The sequence below is a fragment of the Macaca fascicularis genome, chromosome 10, assembly GCF_037993035.2.
Source record: "Macaca fascicularis isolate 582-1 chromosome 10, T2T-MFA8v1.1".
NCBI classification, from domain to species: domain Eukaryota; kingdom Metazoa; phylum Chordata; class Mammalia; order Primates; family Cercopithecidae; genus Macaca; species Macaca fascicularis.
In genome coordinates this window covers 55222399-55246547 of record NC_088384.1, presented here as the reverse complement: position 1 = coordinate 55246547, position 24149 = coordinate 55222399, and the positions used below count along the sequence as shown (strand labels likewise).

At 45.5% G+C, this 24149-nt stretch overlaps 1 protein-coding gene across 1 annotated transcript; it reads right to left on the bottom strand.

Annotated features, from left to right (window-relative positions):
• Positions 1 to 1611: 1611 nt before the first annotated feature.
• LOC107127898 (uncharacterized) lies at positions 1612 to 7436 on the bottom strand. The gene is made up of 4 exons (XM_045362344.2): positions 6573 to 7436; positions 6269 to 6409; positions 3089 to 4052; positions 1612 to 1729 (listed from the first exon to the last, which is right to left on the bottom strand). Exon 1 carries the CDS (start codon positions 7320 to 7322, stop codon positions 6774 to 6776), a length of 549 nt encoding a protein of 182 aa, XP_045218279.2. The 5' UTR covers positions 7323 to 7436; the 3' UTR covers positions 1612 to 1729; positions 3089 to 4052; positions 6269 to 6409; positions 6573 to 6773.
• Between the last annotated feature and the right edge of the window lie 16713 nt (positions 7437 to 24149).

Genomic DNA, 24149 nt, shown 5'->3' with positions numbered 1-24149 from the left:
ACAGCAGAAGAAGCAATGAGATGTGCGTTTGTGTCAGGTGAGCAGAGAGATGGCATTGTGCTCTGTTCATCCTTTGCCCACAAGAAGATTACCTCAGGGCAAATGGTGAGGGAGTTACGGAGCTTCCTTATCTTTGTAGCGTCTTATTTAGTAATACATTGGGAGCAAGTTTGCTGGATGCAGTTCCCAGCTGTCTTCCTTTTGGATTAGTGAAGATTTATTTTATTGCATACCAAAAACTTGCTGTGTGATTTAGTAGGTGTTAGTGTGGTATTTGAGAATGTAGTATTTGGGATTTGAAGATAATTAGCTAAACTAGAGAGAAATTCCTAAACTAATTCTAAAAGGAAAATAAATAAATCCCTTTTCTTTATTATTGCTTCCTGGTCATTATTTCCTTGGCGATAACTTACTTTGTATTTAGAAACATGCACATACGTTAGGGCCTTCTAGATTTGAGATTTTAAAAAAGTTTACGCTAGAGGTTCTTTTAAACATGTTGGCGTCATTTAGTGAATTCCACTTCGTGTCCAAAACACAGCACTGTGCCGACACTCTCAGAATGTTGTCGCTTTTTAAAGCCCCTGCTGTCAGTGAATTTGCCTTTTAATATATTGTATCAGGAAAGTATCTGATTTACTTTTTCATGTAAAACTGTGTTTAAGTGTGGTTTATTACGTTTGAAAACTGTGTTGAATAATTATTATGAGAGTTTGCGTGTGTGGCTCTAAAATGAGTTTGTTTCACTGCTCTTGAATGGTCGTAATGGCTGGAAAAAAAACCTCACACTAACATGCAGGAAGAATTTATTTTCATGCTTCCTAAGTTATGGTACTCAGTTTTAAATCCCATATGCCAGTTAAGTTAAAATGTGTCCTGCAAATTTTTAATTTTTTATAATGTCACTCAGTTCTCCAAAGTAATTGAAATATACTAACTTTTTAATTATTTAATTAAAACATTATAATTCTGTATACTGGATGGGTACAGTTTGATGTTTTGACACACATGACACATTGTATCATGATCAAACAATTTAAGTCTCATATCCTGTTCATGTGAGTTTGGCAAGTTTTAAAACTACTAAAACAATAGCCACTTTCTGCTAGACAAAGTTTTCTCATCCTATCTAGTCAGCTCCATCTTCAGCAGTTTTTGTGTCAGTCATCTCCTTGGTCCCATGGGCCTGATAATGCCTGGGTGTCTGTTCTAACCCAGCTGATTTTAAAAGGCAAGAAGAAAGGACTATTTGGAGAAAATGCCTGTTGGAATATAGTAGGTAAGAATCCTGTGAAAAATTCTAAAGGGGAGAATTCAGGTAGATGTCAGAGTGTATCTGGTAGATCCAGAGGTACTCCCACTGGTCTTTTTCTGGATTAGTTGTAGGCTGCAGAGATAGGTGTAGAGCTAGTGCCATGGAGTGCTAAGGACACAGATGTGAATACACACCAAGATTGGCCAGCACCATCACTGAGCTGCTGTGTGATATGAGATGACACCAATAAACAGAGGCATGGGGACTAGGCAGTAAGGAAATACATTGGTGAAACTAACTTATCTGGTGAGGAGAACAATTGAACACTCATAATCATTGGGTAAAGACTAACAGGATGATGATAGACATTATTTATTGTATACCTCCACTGAGCCACATGCTTTAAGCAAATCTTCAATTCTGAAAAGACTCGTGGAGTGGTGGGTTGTTATTTCCATTTTTCGGATGGAAAAACTGCAGTTCAGAAAAAAAGTGAACAGTCCGTGTCATAGAGCATGCATTTAAATTCAGAACTATATACCCAGTCTAGACTTTATACACTAATGAAACAAAAGCTCAAAAGCAAGAAGCAAATAATTAAAAAATATATATATACACACATATCTGGCTGGGTTCAGTGGCTCACACCTGTAATCCCACCACTTTGGGAAGCTGAAGTTGAGGTGGAAGGATTGCTGGAGGCCAGGAGTTGGGGATGGAGTTGGGAAAAATATAGCCAGTTTTGGTGATGTGTGCCTAGAGTGCCAGCTACTCCAGAGGCTTAAGTGGGCAGAAGTTCAAGGCTGCAATGCGCTGCACACCACTGCAATCCAGCCTGAGTGACAGAGTGACACCTCATCTCAAAAATAATTTATATAAATAAATAGAGCTGCAGGTGGAAAGGTGGAGGGGAGTATGTGGTGAATCCAGGCAGAAACCAGAGCCAGACCCAAAGGTGCCATGTGTGCTGATTGATTTAAGCTCAGGAGCTATGAGGGCCATGGAGAGACCTTACATGGGGATTGATGTGATCTAGTTGACCTACTGACATAGCCCTGACTAGCAGGACCATGGAGGGGATGGGCAGGAGGGAAAGAGAGTAGTTGAAAAGCCCATCAGACTAATCCAGGGAAGAGAGAGCAGGGCCCTGCTGAGGCTTTGGGAGTGAGGATAGCGGTGAGAGGCAGGTTTAGATGCTGCTTGGAGGGTGAAATGATGTGGGTGGAGGTGCAGATGCTTCCACGTGCATAGTGGAGTCTTACACTGAGGGAGGAACAGGTGAGACAAATGTGAAGGAATCAACAGGACTTGTGCCTCCCTACATGTGTGGAGTGAGGGAGAGACTGGGGGTGACTCCTGGGCTTCTAATGTGGGAGAGAGGATGACTGTGTTGCCTTGTGCTGAGACACAAGACTGTCTAGAGTAGCAGAGGTTTTGGAAGAAGGTACAGGGTAACCTGGCTTTCCACCTAGTGAGTGTGAGGTGCCTGTGGGTTGTCCAGGGAAGGGAGATGGGAGGTGGTTTTGTACGTGGTTCTGAAGCTTCACATAAGGCCCAGTAGCCTAGGGGGAGCTGATGTGGCAGGCCCGGATGTGACTGCCCATGGAGCGTGCACAGTGATGAGAAAGGAGGGCAGGGCTGCCTCATCAGGGGAACACCATGGGCCCAGAGGCTTCCACAACCCTGAGCTTTCGAAAGGTCTATGAGGTCAGAAGCCTGAGTAGAAACCTTTAGCTTGTTAGAAAGAAACCAAAATAGCAACAAAACCAACACATAGCAATCCTGCAAAATACAGTTATGTTTCAAAAACAAAATTAGAAAATGATATTCAACCTCTCATTTCTACAGTGAAAATGTTCCATGAGGCGTGGATGTGTTTTAATATATTTAATACATCTGATGTGATGTAGGCGAGCCCCTTCCAAAGACATCGCTCCTAAAGTCTATAGAAGGAGGTAGGGTGTGAGAGGGTAACTTCTCCTTTAATGAGCCCCACATGCCACTCTGGTATTTCCTCCATCCTGCAAGCATCCCCTCCCCCTTGCAGAGGGCATCCATGTGATGCTGCATGCAGTGTTTGTGGGTTGGCAGCACTTTGAAGTGCGGTTCCCACAAGATCTGGTCCTGATGGACATCATCTGGGATTGTTCTCTCCAGTTCCCACAAGATCTGGTTCCGATGGACGTCATCTGGGATTGTTCTCTGTGTTTCCCACAAGATCTGGTCCCAATGGACGTCATCTGGGATTGTTCTCTCCAGTTCCCACAAGATCTGGTCCTGATGAGCCTTATCTGGGTTTGCCTTCTCCCTCAGGAGTCTCACCGTGGCCTCCATGCTGCTTGGTCTGGTTAGGGAGTTCCCACAGTATCTGGTTCTGCTGAACCTCATCTGGGGTCACCTTTTCCCTCGGGTGTCCCACTGCAGCCTCCATGCTGCTCTGTCTGATCAGGAGCACTCTGGGTGCCCTTGTGCTGCCTGCCTGCTCCTGGGTCTTCTGCCGACTCTCGGCAGTGGCATCACACACTGTCTCCTGGCAGGTGTCCCATGAGGGGGAGTAGATCTCGGTGTTGTCACCCATTCCCCTGCCTCCACCCACCCTGCCCACTCCCCTCCCACCTCTCAGGATCTTATTTCACACCCCACCTCCTTCCATCGCTCAACTCACCTGCCTGTGCTTCTCAGCACCTGCCTGGTCACTGGAACCGCCTCTGGACACCACCTACAAAGGACTCACAGCCAGGTGGCAGGCCAGGAGGTAGTGGACATACGATTGAATCTCATCTTGGCCAGTCATTCCCTGAAAGAGATTTCGTAAGGGGTCAGAAACCTCTCCCTACTTAAAAGCAGATGTCCAGAATCCAAACTGTGTGTATCTCAGACGGAGTAGCTCTCCATTCTAATTAACATGGTGACTTGAGAGTTTTATAAATGTTCGTTATAAACTACACATAAAACTCACCATCTTAGGCATTCTTAAGTGAGTAGTGCTAAGAACGTTTTCTTTCACACACATTAAACAACTCTCCATTTCCCGTCCCTCCAGCCCCTGGCAGCCACCATTTTACCTTTTGTTACTATGAATGACTCTTCTAGATGCTTAATGTAATACTGTTTACTTTAAAAGAACCAAAGTATGCCTAGCATTGAGAAATTAGCCACCCCCTGGATTTAGCGAGTGCCTAAACACTGACTTTAAAGCCTGTGCTCTTCCCTACCATGTGTTCCTTCATTCATTCGGGACACAGTGTGCTTCAGGATGCGCTGCGTGTCTGGGAGACAGTGTTCGATGTGTTTTACTATTGACTGGTTTTCCATTTATTAGTTTCTTGGAGTTTATTATTTTGAGAATTATGTGTGCTACAAATATCTTTTCTCTCTTTGTGGCTTGCCTTTTTAGTCTCTTAATGCTGTTTTTTTGAGACCAAAAATTTAAATGCGGTCGAATGTATTAGTCTTTCACTTTATGGTTATTGTTTCGTAAATGCCATTCATGACATCTTTTCTTGATTTGATGTCCTGAAGATATATATATTTCTGTGTTACCTTCTAGATCACTGCCATCTAATAAAAATTATGAAGTGAGACACATATTATCTAGACTAAATATTATCTAGTATCCACATTGAGAGAGAAAAGGGAATCCAATAAAGCTAAGTTTAATAGTGTTTTATTTAACTCAGTATATACAAATTATTATAATTTCAAACTTTCAATATAAAAATTATTGAGATATTTAACATTGGTTTTTCCTACTGTTTAACATTCCAATGCAAGTGTTCCGCTTATTGGCACATCTCAAGTATTCAGTAGCCATGCATGGGCAGAGCAGTTATAGAATATTTATTGCTTTTACTGTTTCACATTAGACCTGTCTTCTACCTAACTGATTTTTGAGTGTAGTGTGAAGTGGGAATCTCGCTTGATTTTTTTTTTTTTTTTTCCAAATGAGTAACCAACTGACCCAGCACCACTTAGTTGAAAAGGCAATCCTGTCCCCACTGTTCTGTCTGCTGCAGGAGTCTTATTTTTATTTATTTATTTATTTATTTGAGACAGAGCCTCGCTCTGTCACCCAGGCTGGAGTGCAGTGGCAAGATCTTGGCTCACAGCAAGCTCCGCCTCCTGGGTTCCCGCCATTCTCCTGCCTCAGCCTTCTGAGTAGCTGGGACTACAGGCACCTGCCACCACGCCTGGCTGAAAATTTTTTTGTATTTTTAGTAGAGACAGGGTTTCACCGTGTTAGCCAGGATGGTTTCGATCTCCTGACCTCGTGATCTGCCCGCCTCGGCCTCCCAAAGTGCTGGGATTACAGGCGTGAGCCACCGCGCCTGGCCTGCTGCAGGAGTCTTAAAGAAAGTGTCCACATGTCTGTGAGTGTCGTTCTGGTCTCAATTCTGTGCCACTTGTCTACTTGTCTATGCTTTCGCCACTCCTATGCTATCTTAATTACTATAATTTTCATGCTAAGTTCTGATATCTGGTAGGGAAAATGTCTTTTTATGAGAGTGTTGGCTAACCTTGGCTTTTTGCATTTCCATATAAATTTCAATTGTCAAGTTCTCAAAAATATAGTGGGATTTTGATTGAGATTCTTGATGTTGTCTGATGGAGAATCTAGATAACCAGTGGAAAAGAGGCCTTTTGTAAGCATCATCAGTGCATGTCCTGCAGGCATCTGAGTGGGATCTGGATGGGCTCTTGCTTTGCAGACTCTGCTCCCCTCCCCATTGTGAGGTAGAAGCAGCTGATGAAAGAGGCTCAGCCCTTTGTGCTGTGATAAGGGCACAGTGGAGGGCCCCACCCCCTACTGCAGGAGACATTTCTCAAGGACAGAACATCTCTACCATGGTTCTAGAATCCTAGGGTGAATACAAATAAATTCTGGGATAAGCCAGGCAGCAAATACATAAACAAAACCAACACTGATTTTCCACTGATAGTGGGGGCCTTGTGCCCTGTGAGCTCTCAGGGGTCACTGTTATTGCACTCAGTTTAACCCAGGGCAGGACTTACCTTCCTTGAGAACAGGTTAGGTGTTTCCCACTCCTCACTCCCCTCTGCCTTCTCTGTCACTGGCCCCGTGGTTTGCTTTGTGGCTGTAGGCTGAGTTCCATGGAGAAGCCAGAAACAAATACAGAGGCTCATGCAGGCTGGCTGATCAGGCAGGGGAGGAAAGGAGCAGACTGTTTAGAGACAGAAAATTGTTAGAGGTATCTCTGGTCTCTGAAGAGTATTAACAGGATGGGAATAAAGGCAAAGTACAGATGACAGTAGGGTGACCATGACCTGGTCATGGAGAAGGGCTCTTGTGACTTACTGAGGCTGAATGCTGGTTTGCCACCGTCTTGCATTTCCTTTGTCCACCAGGCCAGGCTGCTGAGAACCCACAGTCCTGGCCATCCTGAACTGTACCAGAACTGCCCCAGGAGCAGGGAAACCATCTCCAAGATGAGATTTGTGAACTGTCAGGTCTGGTGGAGATGGCGGGGCTGGGGCTGGGGACTAGAAAGAAGTAGGGCTAAGGAGGAGGAGTAGAGTCATAGGTAGAGGCATCCCAGGAAACAGCTCTGGGACGACAGTGTTTGCAAGCAGGGCTAGGAGGAGGAGTAGGGGGACAGATAGGGGAGTCACAGAAAAGAGTTCTGGGACCAGAGTGTTGGCAAGGAGGGCTAGGAGGAGGAATAGGGGAACAGATTGGGTAATCACAAGGAAGAGTTCTGGGACCCCAAAGTTGACCAGTAGGGCTAGGAGGAGGGCTAGGGTGATGGATAGGGGAGTTTCCAGAAAGAGATCTGGGACCAGAGCAATGACAAATGGATGGTTTGTAACGAATAGCAGAAGAGCAGGGCAGGTAGAGTATTAGGGTAGGGTAGTGGGGAGGGCAGGTATGAGCCACAGTGGGATAACAGTTAGGGCAGAAAACTGAAAAATCCACATGCTTCTGGAGAGGAGGAAGGGGCTTGGCAGATTGAAGAAGGGGGAGGGATTTGTGAGCACAAGAGTAGGATGGCTTAAGAGAGTGGGATGTATTAGGAGGGCAGGATGGATCAGGAGGGTGTGGAATCATAAAACCAGGTACCAGGCGGGGTGGAAATTGAGAAATTGGAGGGAGCTTTCCTGTCAATTCTTCCAATGAGAATTCTAGTTAATCCCTTCTCCCAGTGAGTCCAAATGAGTACGTGGGATGTACCCAGACCTACCCCAGCATTTATAACATGCCCACCCCTTGCATCATACCATGTCTGAATGCCCATTATGATGCCTGTGTGCCCCTCTCTTTTGGTCTAGGGAGAGGGCCCCACCAACTAGAGAACGGATCCCAGTTTCTAGATGTAAGAGCTATCATGGAAAATAGCAGAGAAGAAATGGGGGCTGTAATATTAGTCCCTTTTCTGGGGATACCATGTAGTTATGCCCCTCAGTAGGCAAAGTTTGATCAAAGGTCCAAGATGGAGCTAGGGACTGGGGGCCTAGGAGAGTGGTTCTGAAGCAGGACTTGGGAAAATGGGAAGAAGTCAGTGCCCTTTCACTTACTACAATTTTCAAAGCACTTTCACATCATTTATACTTCTGCATGAATATTTGTGATTAGAGGAGCGATGTGTATTCATTAGATCAATGAGGACACTGAAGACCAGAGAGGAAGCTGCCATAAACAGGCAGTGGGTGACAAAGCAAGTGGGACTAGAACTTGGGCCGAAAGGAGGGGCAGGTGGGAGGGAGCCAAAAATAGCCCAGAATGCTGACCAGTGGCCTCCCTCCTCCTGGCTCTCTGGACAGGATCCTGCCTGCAGGGGGTGCTTCAGAGCACAACTGTACTTTTCATAGTAACCTCTTGATCCTTGTGCCCCTGTGGTTTTATGCCTTACTCTTAATGGGAACCATAAACATAGTTCTAAGGAGGCTGGGAGGTCTGGACTGGGTGGAATTCACCCCAGCATGGCAAAGCAGCTGTGGCCAGACTACTTCTCTAGATTCCTCCTCACTGGACAGGGCATCTCTGAAGGAAAGGCCCCAGTCAGGGGCTTACAGATAAAACTCTCATCTCCCTGGGACAGAGCACCTGGGGGAAGGAGCAGCTGTGGGCGCAGCTTCAGTGGATTTAAACTTTCCTGCCTGCCGACTCTGAAGAGAGCAGCTGATCCTGACAAGTGGGATTCTCCCAGCACAGCGCACCAGCTCTGCTGTGGGACAGACTGCCGCCTCAAGTGGATCGCTGACCCCTGAGCCTCCTGACCAGGAGAGACCTCCCAACAGGGGTTGAGAGACACCTCATACAGGAGAGCTCTGGCTGGCATCAGGTTAGTGTCCCTCTGAGATGCAGTATCCAGAGGAAGGAGGAGGCAGCGATGTTAGCTGTTCTGCAGCCTCCGGTGTTAATACCCAGGTGGACAAGGTCTGGAGTGGACCTTCGGCAAACTGCAGCAGACCTGCAGAACAGGAGGGGCCTCACTGTTAGCATAAAAGCTAAGAAACAGAAAGCAACACAATCAACATCAACAAAAAAGACCCCACACAGAAACGTCTTCCAAAGGCCATCAGCATCAAAGATCATAGGTAGATAAATCCACGAAGATGAGGATAAAACAGTGCAAAAATGCTGAAAATTCCAAAACCAGAATTCCTCTTCTCCTCAAATGATAGCAACTCCTATCCAGCAAAGGCACAAAACTGGACAGAGAATGAGACTGACTAATTGATAGAAGTAGGCTTCAGAAGGTGGGAATAGCAAACTCCTCTGTGCTAAAGGAGCATAGACTAACCAAATGCAAGGAATCTTAGAACCTTGATAAAAGGCTACAGGAACTGCAATCTAGAAGAATCAGTTTATAGAGGAACATAAATGACCTGATGGGGCTGAAGAAACCCAGCACAGGAACTTTGTGAATCATGCACAAGTACCAATAACTGAATTGATCAAGCAGAAGAAAGGATATCAGTGATTGAATATCACTTTGCTGAAATAAGGCATGAAGACAAGATTAGAGAAAAAAGGAATGAAAAGGAATGAACAAAGCCTTCAAGAAATATGGGACTATGTGAAAAGGCCAAACCTATGATTGATTGGTGTACCTGAAAGTGATGGGGAGAATGGAACCAAGTTGGAAAACACACTTCAGGATTTTATACTGGAGAACTTCTCCAACCTAGCCAGACAGGCTAACATTTAAATTCAGGAAATAGAACCACTACTAAGATAATCCTTGAGAAGAGCAACCCCAAGTCATGTAATTGTCAGATTCTCCAAAGTTGAAATGAAGGAAAAAATGTTAAGGGCAGCCAGAGAGAAAGGTCAGATTACCTACAAAGGGAAGTTCGTCAGACTAACAGCAGATCTCTCTGCAGAAGCCCTACAAGCCAGAAGAGAGTGGGGGCCAATGTTCAACATTCTTAAAGAAAAGAATTTTCATCCCAGAATTTCATATCCAGCCAAACTAAGCTTCATAAGGAAAGGAGAAATAAAATCCTTTTTAAATAAGGAAATGCTGAGGAATTTTGTCACCACCAGACCTGCCTTACAAGAACTTCTGAAGGAAGTACTAAATATAGAAAGGAAAAACTGGTACCAGCCACTGCAAAAACACACCAAAATATAAAGACCAAGGAAACTATGAAGAAACTACATCAACTAATGTTCAAAATAATCAGTTAGCATTGTGATGACAGGATCAGGTTCACACATAACAATGTTAACCTTAAATGTAAATGTGTTAAATTCCCCAATTAAAAGACACAGACTGGCAAATCGGGTAAAGAACCAAGTCCCATCAGTGTGTTGCATTCATTCAGGAGAACATCTCACATGCAAAGACACACATAGGCTCAAAAGAACGGGATTGGGGAATATCTGCCACACAAATGAAAAGCGGGAAAAAAAAAAAAAGCAGAGTTGCAATCCTAGTCTTTGCTAAAACAGGTTTTAAACTAACAAAGATCAAAAAGACAAAGAGGATCATTACATAATTATAAAGAGATGAAGGAAACAAGAAGAGGTAACTATCCTAAATATATGTGCACCCACCCAATACAGGAGCACTGCGCTTCATAAAAGAAGTTCTTAGAGACCTACAAAGAGACTTAGACTCCTACACAATAATACTGTGAGGCTTTAACACCCCACTGTCAATATTAGGCAGATCAAGGAGACAAAATATTAACAAGGATATTCAGGACTTGAACTCAGCTCTTAACCAAGCAGACCTAATAGACATCTAGAACTCTCCACCCCAAATCAACAGAACGCATTCTTCTCAGTGCCGCATAGACTTATTCTAAAATTTACCACATAATTGGAAGTAAAACACTCTTCAGCAAATGAACGGAAATCATACACAGTCTCTCAGACCACAGGGCAATCAAATTAGAACTCAGTTTTAAGAAACTCACTCAAAACCACAGCCTGTTCCTGAATGACTACTGGGTAAATAACGAAATTAAGACAGAAATAAAGAAGTTCTTTGAAAACAGTGAGAAAAATGTACCAGAATCTCTGGGACGCAACTAAAGCAGTGTTAAGAGGGAAATCAGAAAGCTGGAAAGATCTGATATCGACACCCTAACATCACAATTATAAGAACTGGAGAAGCAAGAGCAAACAAATTCCAAAGCTAGCAGAAGACAAGAAATAACTAATATCAGAGCAGAACTGAAGGAGATAGAGACCCGAAAAACCCTTCAAAAAAATCTATGAATCCAGGAACTAGTTTGTTGAAAAGATTAACAAAATAGACTGCTAGCTAGATTAATAAGAAAAGAGAGATGAATCAAATAAACATGAGAAAAATGATAAAGGGAATATCACCACTGATCCCATAGAAATGCAAACTACCGTCAGAGAATACTTATAAACACCTCTATGCAAATAAACTAGAAAATCTAGAAGATACGGATAAATTCCTGGACGCATACACCCTCCGAAGACTTAACCAAGTAGAAGTCGAATCGCTGAATAGACCAATAATACATTCTGCAATTGAAGCTGTAATTAATAACCTAGAAATGAAAAGAAGCCCAGGACCAGTCAGATTTACAGCCAGATTCTACAAGAGGTACAAAGAGGAGCTGGTACCATTCCTCGTGAAACTATTCCAAACAATAGAAAAAGAAGGGCTTCTCCCTAATTCATTTTATGAGGCCAGCCTCATCCTGATACCAAAACCTGTCAAAGACACAACATAAAAAAGAAAATCTCAGGCTGATATCCCTGATGAACACTGATGCAAAAATTCTCAATGAAATACTGGAAAACAAATCAGCACATCAAAAAGTGTATCCACCATGATGAAGTTGGCTTCATACCTGGGATGCAAGGCTGGTTCAATATATGCAAATCAATAAACATAATCCATCACATAAACATAACCAATGACAAAAACCACATGATTGTCTCAATAGGTGCAGAAAAAGCATTTGATAAAATTCAGCATTCCCTCATGTTAAAAACTCTCAGTAAACTAGGTATTGATGAAACATATCTCAAAATAACAAGAGCTATTTAAAACAAGCCCATAGCCAGTATCGTACAGAATGGGCAAATGCTGGAAGCATTCCCTTTGAAAACTGGCACAAGACAAAGATGCCCTCTCTCATCACCCCTATTCACCATAGAATTGGAAGCTCTGGCCAGGGCAATCAGGCAAGAGAAAGAAATAAAGGGTATTCAGATAGGAGGAGAGGAAGTAAAATTGTCTCTCTTTGCAGATGATATGATTATATATTTAGAAAACCCCATCATCTCAGCCCAAAAACTCCTTAAACTGATAAGCAACTTCAACAAAGTCTCACAAAATCAATGTGCAAAAATCACAAGCATTCCTATGCCCCAATAATAGACAAGCAGAGAGCCAAATTATGAGTGAACTCCCATTCACAATTGGTTCAAAGAGAACAGAATACCTAGGAATAAAATTGAAAAGTGATGTGAAGCACCTCTTCAAGGAGAACTACAAACAACTGCTCAAGTAAATAAAAGAGGATATAAACAAATGGAAAAACCTTCCATGCTCATGGATAGGAGGAATCAATGTCATGAAAATGGCCATACTGCCCAAAGTAATTGATAAATTAAATGCTATTCCCATCAAGCTACCATTGACTTTCTTCACAGAATTAGAAAAAAACTACTTTAAATTTCATATGGAACCAAAAAAGAACTTGTATAGCCAAGACAGTCCTAAGCAAAAAGAACAAAGCTGAAGGCATTGCACTACCTGACTTCAAACTATACTACAAGGCTACAATAACCAAAGCAGCATGGTACTGGTGCCAAAACAGATACATAGACCAATGGAGCAAAACAGAAAACTCAGAAATAACACCACACATCTACAACCATCTGATCTTCAACAAACTTGACAAAAACAAGCAATATGGAAAGAATTCCCTATTTAATAAATGGTGATGGGAAAGCTGGTTAGCCATATGCAGAAAACAGAAAGTGGACCCCTTCCTTACACAGTATACAGAAATTAACTCAAGATGGATTAAAGACTTATAAATATAAGACCCCACCAAAAAAAAAAAAAAAAAAAAAAACCCTAGAGGAAAACCTAGGCAATACCATTCAGGGCATAGGCATGGGCAGAGACTTCATGACTAAAACACCAAAAGCAATTGTAACAAAAGCCAAAATTGGCAAGTGGGATCTAATTAAACTAATGAGCCTCTGTACAGCAAAAGAAACTATTATCAGAGTGAACAGGCAGCCTACAGAATGGAGGAAAATTCTTTGCAATTTCCCTATCTGACAAAGCCCTAGTATCCAGAATCTACAAGGAACTTAAACAAATTTACAAGAAAAATCTAAAGCCCCATCAAAAAGTGAGTGAAGGATATCAGCAGACACTTCTCAAAAGAAGACATTTATGTGGTCAACAAACGTGAAAAAGAGCTCATCATCACTGGTCATTAGAGAAATGCAAATCAAAACCACAATGAGATACCATCTCATGCCAGTTAGAATAGCGATGATTAAAAAGTCAGGAAACATAATCCCAGCACTTTGGGAGGCCGAGGCGGGCGGATCACAAGGTCAGGAGATCGAGACCACGGTGAAACCCCGTCTCTACTAAAAATACAAAAAATTAGCTGGGCGCGGTTGTGGGCGCCTGTGGTCCCAGCTACTCGGGAGGCTGAGGCAGGAGAATGGCGTGAACCCGGGAGGCGGAGCTTGCAGTGAGCCGAGATCGCGCCACTGCACTCCAGCCTGGGCTGGGCGACAGAGCGAGACTCCGTCTCAAAAAAAATAAATAAATAAATAAAAAATAAATAAAAAAAAAAAATAAAAAGTCAGGAAACAACAGATGCTGATGAGGCTGCTGAGATACAGAAATGCTTTTACACTGTTGGTGTGAGTGTAAATTAGTTCTACCATTGTGGAAGATAGTGGGGCGATTCCTCAAGGATCTAGAACCACAAATACCATTTGACTCAGCAATCCCGTTACTGAGTGTGTACCCAAAGGATTATAAATCATTCTTCTAAAAAGACACACGCACACATATGTTTATTGCAGCACTGTTTACAATAGCAAAGACTTGGAACCAACCAAATGTCCATCAATGATAGACTGGATAAATAACATATGGCATATACACACCATGGAATACTGTGTAGCCATAGAAAATAATGAATTCACATCCTTGAGAAACTAACACAGGAATAGAAAGCCAAACACTGCACGTCCCCACTCGTAAGTGGGAGTTGAACAATGAGAACACATGGACAGAGGGAGGGGATCATCACACATCGGGGCCTGTCCGTGGTGGGTGGGGGACAAGGGGAGGGAGAGCATTAGGACAAATACCTAGTGTGTGCGGGGCTTAAAACCTAGATGAAAGATCGGTAGGTTCAGCAAATCACCATGGCACATGGGTACTTATGTTAAAAAGCTGCATATTCTGCACATGTATCCCAGAAATTGAAGTTAAAAAAAAAAGTATTCTGTATTTTTAAGTTTTCTTTTAATTGAAATGTAATAATTGTGCATATTTATAGGATACAATGTGTGATGTTTTTTACATGTGTGCCATTGCACAATAGTCAAATCAGCTATTTAGCAGATCTCTCACCTCAGCATTTCCTTGTAGCGAAAACATAGTCTTGTATTTGAGTTATTGTGAAATTTTTCTCATATATTTGGAGCATTATTCCCTTTGTTATGTGCATAGTTTGCATTTTGTCACCAAAGTTCATCACCTACATTCTAGTCCCTTTCATTCCTCAAGAATTATCCCACTTCCGAAATCAATGATTCAGACATGCTCTTCTCTGACCATTACCTCATGTCATTAGAGTATAATCACTTAACTGCTGTCTCTTCACTGGGGCCTCCAACTCACTGAACATTTTTGGTTTTATTGAGACAGGGTCTCACTTTGGCACCCAGGCTGGAGTCAAGAATTGAGGTTTGATAACCTCCCCCTAGGTTTTGGAGGATGTATGCAAATGCCTGGTTGTCTAGGCAGAGGTTTGCTGCTGGGGCAGGGCCCTCATTGAGAACCTCTGCTAGGGCAATGTGGAAGGGGCATACGGGGCTGAGGCACCCACAGATAGTCCCCACTGGGGCACTGCTTAGTGGAGCTGTGAGAAGAAGGCCACCATCCTTCAGAGCCCAGAATAGTAGATCTCCCAACAGCATGCCCTGCGTGCCTGGAAAAGCTTCAGACACTCAACATCAACCCATAAAAGCAGCTGGGAGGGAGGCTATACCCTGCAAAGCCACAGGGGCAGAGCTTCCCAAGACCATGGCAACTCTTGCATCAGTGTGACCTGGATGTGAGACATGGAGTCAAAGGGTATTATTTTGAATCTTTAATATTTGAGTGCCCCACTGGATTTTGGACTTGCATTGGGCCTGTAGCCCCTTGTTTTGATCAATTTTTCCCATTTGGAATGGGGATAATTTCCCAATGCCTATACCCCCATTGTATCTAGGAAGTAACTAACTTGCTTTGGATTTTACAGGCTCATAGGTGGGAGGGATATGCCTTGTCTCAGATAAGACTTTGGACTGTGGACTTTTGAGTTAATGATAAAATGAGTTAAGACTTTGGGGGACTGTTGGGAAGGCATGATTAGTTTTGACATGTGAGGACATGAGATTTGGGAAAGGCCAGGGGTGAAATGACATGGTTTGGCTGTGTCCCCACCCAAATGTCATCTTGAATTGTAGCTTCCATAATTCCCATGTGTTGTGGGAGTGACCCAGTGGCAGACAATTGAATCATGGGGTGGTTTTTCTCATACTATTCTCCTGGTAGTGAATAAGTCTCATGAGATCCGATGGTTTTATAAGCTGTTTCCCCTATTGCTTCACTCCCATGCTCTCTTGCCTGCTGCCATGTAAGAAGTGCCTTTCACCTTCCACCATAATTGTGAGGCCTTCCAAGTCGTGTGAAACTGTGAGACCGTTAAACCTCTTTTTCTTTATAAATTACCCAGCCTCAATTATGTCTTTATTCGTAGCATGAGAACAGACTAATACAAGTTGTTAAACCATTTCACTGATGAGAATTGAAAGATTCAGGCCAGGCGTGGTGGCTCAAGCCTGTAATCCCAGCACTTTGGGAGGCCGAGACGGGCGGATCACGAGGTTGGGAGATCAAGACCATCCTGGCTAACACGATGAAACCCTGTCTCTACTAAAAAATACAAAAAACTAGCTGGGCGAGGTGGCAGGCGCCTGTAGTCCCAGCTACTTGGGAGGCTGAGGCAGGAGAATGGCGTAAACCCAGGAGGCGGAGCTTGCAGTGAGCTGAGATCCGGCCACTGCACTCCAGCCTGGGCTACTGAGCAAGACTCCATCTCAAAAAAAAAAAAAAAAAAAGAGAGAATTGAGAGATTCATATCGGGATAATTTGCCCATCACCACAGTGGATAAGTGGCACAACATTGGTGTTCCTTCTCTTGGTTAGCCTGTAGATTTCATTTAGATTGGAGGGGAGTAGAATTCATAAATTTCCTGGTACAAATTTTATGATCACTCTGAAGTAGAACTGGCACTTTATTGTGGAGTTGCCAGGTTATTTCACACTGCAGCTCCTGTTGCATGACCTGATAATGAAGTTATTATGTATAAGAGTGTATCTCTAGATGTATCAAAAAGACATCTGCTGAGTCAGCCCAGAGGAGCCAAGCCATGGCCTGGTCTCTGACGGAGTTTGACAAAAATTTTCTTTTCTCATCTCATCTGCTCTTGTCTCTTTCCTTTTTTTTTTTCCTCCTCTCCATCTCCCTCTCCCTGTCCTTGTCTCTGTCCCTCGAGTCTGGTTCTGTCACCTAGGCTGCAGTGCAGTGATGCAGTCACAGGTCACTGCAACCTCTGCCTCCCAGGCTCAAGCCATCCTCCCACCTCAACCTCCTGAGTAGCTGGGACTACAGATGCCCACCACCACACCAAGCTACTTTTTTTTTTTTTTTTTTTTTTTTGGTAGAAATGAGAGTTTCACTATGTTGCCCAGGCTACATTTGAACTTCTGAACTCAAGCGATTTGCTGTCCTTAGCCTCCAAAAGATTGAGGATTATAGGCATGAGCCACTGCGCCCAGTCAGTTTGAGCTTTTCATACACACATTCTCAGGGATGTCATCCTTGACTGCAGCCTGTGGATGCTGATGGGGAGTAGCACAGTCTGAATCATGGTGTCCTTCAAAAAGTCGGTGTCCTTCAAGGATCTGGCTGTGGACATCACCAGGGAGGAGTGGGCCCTGCTGGACACAGCCCTGAGGAAGAACAGAGACATGATGCTGGAGATCTTGAATCCTGTGGCATCTGTGGCTGAATCTGTCAACATTCATTTACTTCATCAAATACTACCCAGAATAGCTTCCCCACATTCCACTCCATCTCTGCCCTGGTGCCTATGCGGTAGTCCCCACCTCATCTGCTTTAAATACATTCCCAGACCCTCAGTGGATGCCTGAAATGAGAGAGTATCTCTATGCTGTTTATTCCTGTACATTCATACCTATGATAAGGTTTACATTAGGCACACGCAAAAGATTAACAGTAAAAATTAATAATACAATCAAATCATATAAATATCTACTACAATCAAAGTTATGTAAATGTGGTCTCTTAAAATATCTTACCGCATGATACTTAATTTTCAGACCACAGTTGACTGCAGGTAACTGAAGCCACAAAAGCATAACCTCAACTGAGGGAGGACTAGTTAGCACCCCTATAGCACTCAGAACTAACTGGACAGAATTTGCTTATTTATTCACTTATGTGTAGTTTGTCATCTCATGAGAATGCTCACTTCCTGACCAAGAATTTATAGGTTTTTTTGCTACTCCATATCTAACACCCAGAACCATGCTGGACGCTCAATGGATATTTGTTAAAAGGAGGAAAAACTGTGTTAAGTATTTACTAACAACCGTTCTGCTCAGTGAACCATGGTGGAGTTTGACACCCCAGTAGTAAACATGGCAGAGACTATTCCTCTAAAATAGACCTCTCAGCGTTCTGATTGAGCTTATGCCTATTAGACGTCTTTTGAAAATAAGATCTAATCCGCTGTGGAAACAATACCATCCTGGTTGTAAAAAAGAGAAGGTATAGCAGCCTGTCAGAGACAGTGTCTCATTCTGTCACCCAAGCTGGAGGGCAGTGGCACAGTCAGCTCACTGCAGCCTCAAATTTCTGGGCTCAAGTGAGCCTCCTGCCTCGGCTTCCTGAGTAACTGGGACTGCAGACATACACCACGATACCTAACTGAGTTTTTATTCTTTTAGAGACAAGGTCTCTGTGTTGCCCAGACAGGCCTCGAACTCCCAGCCTCAAGTCACAATCTCCCAAGGTGCTGCAATTACAGGTAGAGGCCTCCATGCCTGGCCATGCAGTCTATCTTTAGCCCTGGGCACGAGCATCAGCAAACAGCTCCCCAGTCTCTGAGCTCCAGGCCAGGTGCCCTTCCTGCTCTGGGCGGCGCCTCCCATGTCTCTGGTATTCAGGGCACTCTTCCTGGCATTGCCATTTCATGTGTGCTGTGTTCCTCCCCTCCCCGCCCTTGATGATCAGTCACAGATCTCAGCACAGAACTAAACGTTCAAGCCCATGTTTTCTGCAAACAGGATATCAGGTCTCCAAATCAGGTGTGAGTGCTCAGAGCCAGGAGAGGAGAAGCGGAGGGGAGGAGGTTGCCCCAAATCCTGAGTGCAGGTGAGCTCCAGGTCCTGTGAGCTGGTGTGAAGAGCCACCCAGGAGGGACAGGGCTGGGGCCATGTCAACCTCAGATGTCCTTGAGGTAGTGGCTTTTCCAACGTCGTATTGAGGTCAGTGTAAAAATGCCTGTCCAGTGGTGTCATAATTCTTCAGACATTTCCCTCTGTCTTCATCTAGCCTTCAGCACGTTCCTTGGCCTCAGAGGGAGGCATCTTCCTTCCATGCGTCTTTGACGGGAGTTAAACTTGATACAGTACCCTTTGTTTTTGGCCCTCCCCTTGTTGATTTCCCCTGTCTCAATCTCCCAACATCCATCTTTTAATTTTCCCTCTCATTTTGGTCTTAACAGTATTCTCTAATTGTTGATGTCCTATAATGTTCTTCTGATCGCTGGTATATTCCTTTATTTCGTGTCTTCACTCTTTGTTGAAGATCAATATTTGAAACATACTTGCTTGCTTTTGTAAAATGTTCCTTCCCCTAATGCCACTATAGCTGTTTCTTTTCTCAAAGAAACATCTTTTCACATCTTCTCAGGTATGGAAAGTGAACTTGAAAGGTATGAAACGATAGTCACACAGGATATCTTTAGGAAATTCCCATTCATCCATGCGTCAGTTTTAAGTCTCAGGGAATGACCCTGCCTGTCCACATAAGGGACCTGGGACTGGGATGAGTTAGAAACTCGGCGCAACCACCTGCCTGAAAATAGAGATGAACGTAGGCGCTGCCCCAGTAGCAAATGTTGCATAATTTGAATTTTGGAATGAAATTGGCCTAAAGTCAAACTGTAATCTGAGTTTCTATGAAATGGAGACTGCTTAATCATACCTCACATATCTAGCATTTGGAACATAAACAAGATCTAAAACTTAACCGGAAAGCAATGCAGGTGACGGGCTGAAGTTTAGAAACTGGATGCGAATGTAAGAAAGTAACACTCCATTTGAAGATAACTGACTCAGGGAGACTTAAGCTGGAGAGGATCCCTGAAGGGCCAACTCAGAAGTAACATGCAAAGGAATGAATGAAGGAATGTATGTGAGCAAGCCTCCCACAGCCTCTTCCTTCCATGCCAAGAGCAGAGATTTCTTACCAGAGTGGAACTTTTTTAATGTAATGAGCCTGGGGAAGATTTCACATACAACCCAAACTTCTGTCCGCCTGGCCTGGCCTTCATTTTTCTGCCTTCTCGCCTCACGTGCTGCCTTCTTGTCTTCTGACTCTGCCTTCCTCTTTTCTCGGCTTCCGGCCTTTTGCCTTCCAGCCTTTCTGGCCTTCTGACCTTCTACTTTGTTCCTTTCTGGCTGCTGCCATCTGGCCTGGCCTTCTGCCTTCTGGCCTTGCCTTCTTGCCTCCACACCTTCTGCATTTGGCCCTCTGGCTTTATTTACTTCTGCCTTCTGACCATCTGACTTGGCCTTCTGCCTTCTGATGATCTGATCTGGCTTTCTGCCTTCTGGCCTGGCCTTCTGCATTCTGGCCTCCGGTCATTCAGGCCTTCTGCCTCTGGCCTCTGGCCTTCTGCTTTCTAGCCATGTGGCCTACCGCCATCTGGCCTGGCCTTCTGCGTTCTTGCCTTCTGGCTTTCTGGAGCTCTGGCATGATGTCTTCCTTTTGGTGTTCTGTCTTCTGGCCTGGACTTGTGCCTTCCCGCATTCTGGCTCTCTGGCCTGGCCTTTTGTTTTCTGGCAGTCTTCTCTCTGGCCTGGCCTCTGGTTTTCTGCCTTCTGGCTTTCTGCCCATCTGGCCTGGTCTTTGGCCTTCCGTCCTCCTGTCCTTCCTTCTAACCTCCTTGGCCATCCTCCTTTCTGTGTTCTCCTTTTGGTGTTCTGCCCTCTGGCCTGGGCTCCTGCGTTTTCGCCTGGAGTTCTATTTTCTCACCTACTGACCTTCAGGCCTTTGTCCCTGGTCTTCTGCCCTCTGGTCTTCTGGCCTGGCCTTCTTCCTTCTGGTCTTCTGCTTTCTGGCCTGGCCTTCTGTTTTCTGTCCTTCTGCCTTCTGTCCTTTTCCCTCCTGGCCCTCTGCCTTCTGGCCTTCTGGCTTTTGTCCTTCTGGCCTTCTGCTTTCTTGTCATTTGCCCTTCTGCCCCTGGCCTGGCCTTCTGCATTCTGGCCTCCTGGCCTTCTGGCTTATGGCCTTCTGTCCTCTGGTCTTTTTTTTGTGTGCCTTGTAGCCTTCTGCCTTCTGGCCTGGCCTTCTGCCTTCTGGCCTTCTGCCTTCCGCTCATCTGGCCTGGCCTTCTGGCTTTTTGGCGCTCCGGCCTGACCATCTACTATCTTTCTGTTGTTGTTCTGGCTTCTTGGCTTATCTTCTGTATTCTTGCCTGGCCTTCTGTATTTTGTTCCTGCCTAATGACCTTCTGGCCTTCTTCCCTGGCTTTTTGGCCTCCTGCCATCTGACCTTGGGGCCTGGCCTTCTGCTCTCTGGCCTTCTGCTTTTTGGCCTTGTGTCCTGGTCTTTGCCTTCTGAGATCTGGCCTTCTGTCTTCTGGGTAGCTGACTGGGCCTTTGGCCTTCTCATCTTCTTGTTTCCTTCCTGGCCTTCTGCTGGCTGTTCTTCTGGCCTTCTGCCCTCTGGCCTGTGTTTGTGGTCTTGCCTTCTTTCTGACTTCTGGCCTTTTCTGGCCTGGCTTTTTCTTTCCTGGCTCTCTTTTCTCTAGCTTGGCCTTCTGTGTTGTGTCCTTCTAGCCTTCTGACTTTCAGCCTGCTCACCTCTGTCCATCTGGCTTGGGCTTCTGCCTTCTTGCCTGGCCTTTGCTTGCTGGCCTTCTGGCCTTCTGCCTTCAGGAATTCTGGCCTTTTGGACTGGCCTTATGTTTTTCTGGCCCTCTTCTCTCTGGCCTGGCCTCTGGCCCTCTGCCTTCTGGTCTTCTGCCCATCTGGCCTAGCCTTTTGCCTTCTTGACTTGTCTTTTGTTTTCTGGCCTCTGACCTGCTGTCTTCTGACCTTCTGACCTTCTGTCTTGGCCTTCTGGATTTCTTCCCTGGTCTTTTTGCTTCTGGCCTTCTTCCCTGGCTTTCTGCCTGCTGGCCTTCTGGCCACGTGACCTGACCTTCTACCCTCTGGCCTTCTGGTCTGGCCTTTTGCCATCTTGCATTCTGTCTTGGTCTTCTGCCCTCTGGAAGTCTGACCAGGCCTTTGGCCATCTCACCTTCTTGCTTCCTTCCTGGCCTTCTGCTTGCTGGTCTTCTGGCCTTCTTGCTTCTTGGTGCTCCGGCGTGGCCGTCTGTCTTTCTTTCAGTGTTCTGTCTTCTGGCTTGGCCTTCTGACTTTTGGCATTCTTGCCTTATGGCCTGGTCTTTTGTTTTCTGGCCTCCATCTCTCTGGCCTGGCCTCTGGCTTTCTGCTCATTTGGCTTGGCTTTCAGCCTTCTGTTTTTCTTTCTTCTGGCCTTCCTCCTTCTAACCTTCTGGCCTTCTGGCTTTCTGGCACTCTGGCTTGGCCTTCTTCCTGTTGGTGTTCTCTCTTGTGGTCTGACCTTCTGCCTTCTTGCCTCATTTTCTGTTTTCTGTCTTTCTTCCGTTGTCTACTTTTTTCTGGCCTTCTTCCCTGGCCTTCTGCATTCTTTCCTGGTGTTCTGTTTTCTGGCCTTCTGGCCTGCTGCCCACTGACCTTCTGACATTCTTCCCTGACCTTCTGCCTCCTGGCCTTCTGGCCTGATATTTTGCCTTCTGGCTATGTGGCCAGGCCTCCAGCCCGCTCACCTTCTTGTTTCCTTTCTGCCCTTCTGCTTGCTGGTCTTCTAACTTTCTACCTTCTGGCCTTCTGGCATGGCTTTTCCTTTTCTTCCCTCTGACCTGGCCTTGTGGCTTTCTGTCTTCTGGCCGTCTGGCCTGGCATTCTGTCTTCTAGCATGGCTTTCTGCCATCTGCCGTTCTGGCCTCTGTCTTCTCTCCTGGTCTTCCGCTTTCTTACCCCTTATAGGTTCTGGCCTTTTAGCCTGGTCTTCTGCCTTCTTACCTTCTGGCTTTCTGCCTCCTGGCCTTTGGCCTTTTGCCTATTTAGCCTTTTTGTTTGTTTTCTTTCTTTTTTTTTTTTTTTCTCCTGGCTTTCTCCCTTTTGGATTTCTGGCTCTCGGACTTTTGGTCTTCTGGACTGGCCGCCTTCTTATCGCCGTTCTGGCCTCCTAGCTTTCAGCCTGCTGACCTCTGGCCACTCGGCCTCGGCTTTTGCCTTCTTGCCTGGCCTTCTGCTTGTTGGCCTTCCAGCCCTCTGCCTTCTGGCATTCCTGCCTTCTTGCCTGGTCTTTTGTTTTCTGGCCCTCTTCTCTCTGGCCTGGCCTCTGGCCTTCTGGCTTCTGTTGTTCTGCTCATGTGGCCTGGCCTTTTGCCTTCTGGCCTTCTGGCTTTGGCTTTCTTTTGGCTTTGGCCTTCTGCTTTCTGGCCATCTGGCCTGTCCTTCTGCCTCCTGGCCGCCTGCCTTCTTCCTTTTGGCCTTTGGCTTAATGGTGCTCTCGCCTGGCCTTCCTCCTCCTGTTCTGCCTTCTTGCCTTGCCTTTTGTTTTCTGGTCATCTGGCATGTTGTTTTCTGGCCTCCTGTTTTCTGACCCAGTGCTCTGTTTTCTGGTCTTCTGGCCTGCAACCTTTCGTTCCTCTGTCCTTCTTCTGGCCTTCAGGCTTTCTGGCGCTCCAGCTTGGCCTTCTTCCTTTCAGTGTGTTGTTTTCTGGCCTGGCTTTCGCCCTTCTTGCCTGGCTTTCTGTTTTCTGGCCTTGTGGCCTGCTTCCTATTTACCTTCTGGCCTTCCTCCCCGGTCTTCTGCCTCTGGCCATCTTGCCATCTGCCTTCCGGCTGTCTGGCCGGGCCTTTGGCCTTCTCACTTTCTTCCTTCCTTCCTCTGCTGGCTTGGCCTCCGCTTGCTGGTCTTCTGGCCTCCTGTCTCCTGGCCTGTTTCTCTGGCCTGGCCTTCTGCCTTCTGGCCTTTTGACTTTTGTCTTCTGGAATTCTATCTTCTTGCCTTTGCCTTTCTGGCTCACTGGCCTGGCCTTCTTTCTTCTGGTCTTCTGCCATCTGGCCTGGCCTTCTGCTTTCTGGGCATCTGACCTGCTGCCTTCTGGCCTTGTGTCCTGGCCTTCTGCCTTATTCCCTGGTCCTGTGCCTTCTTACTGTTTGCCTGTTGGCTTTCTGACCTGGCCTCCTGCATTCGGGCCTTCTGCCCATTTGGCCTGGCCTTCTGACTTTGACCTCCTGACCTTCTGTCTTCTTGGCTCTGGCTTTCTGGCTCTCTGGCCTGTCCTTTCTTCTGGCCTTCTGTCTTCTGGCCTCCTGACTTTTTGGAACTCCGGGCCTTCTTTTGTTTGGTGTTCTGTCCTCTGGCCTGACTTTATGCTTTCTTGCCTTGCCTTCTGTTTTCTGGCCTTCTGGCCTGCTGTCTTCTGGCCTTGTGCCTTCTTGCTTTCTGGCTTGGCCTTCTGCTTTCTGGCATTCTGTCCTGCTCTTCTGCCTTCTGGCCATCTGGCCTTCTGCTTGCTGATCTTCTGGCCGTCTGGCTTCTGGTTTGGCCTTCAGGCATTCTGATCTTCTGGACTGACCTATTGTTTTCTGGCCCTATTCCTTCTGGCCTGGCCTCCTGGCTTTCTGCCTTCTGGCCTTCTTGGCAAGCCTTCTGGCCTGGCCTTTTGCCTCCTAACATTCTGGCCTTCTGACCTGGCCTTCCTGCTCTTTCTTTTGGTACAGTACCTGTTCAGGTCTTTTGCCTGTTTTTTTCACGATTGGGTACTCTA

Excerpts from the sequence above, each read along its gene's own strand:
- LOC107127898 (XM_045362344.2), bottom strand. The coding sequence starts at position 7,322 with ATGATTCCACACCCTCCTGATCCATCCTGCCCTCCTAATACATCCCAC.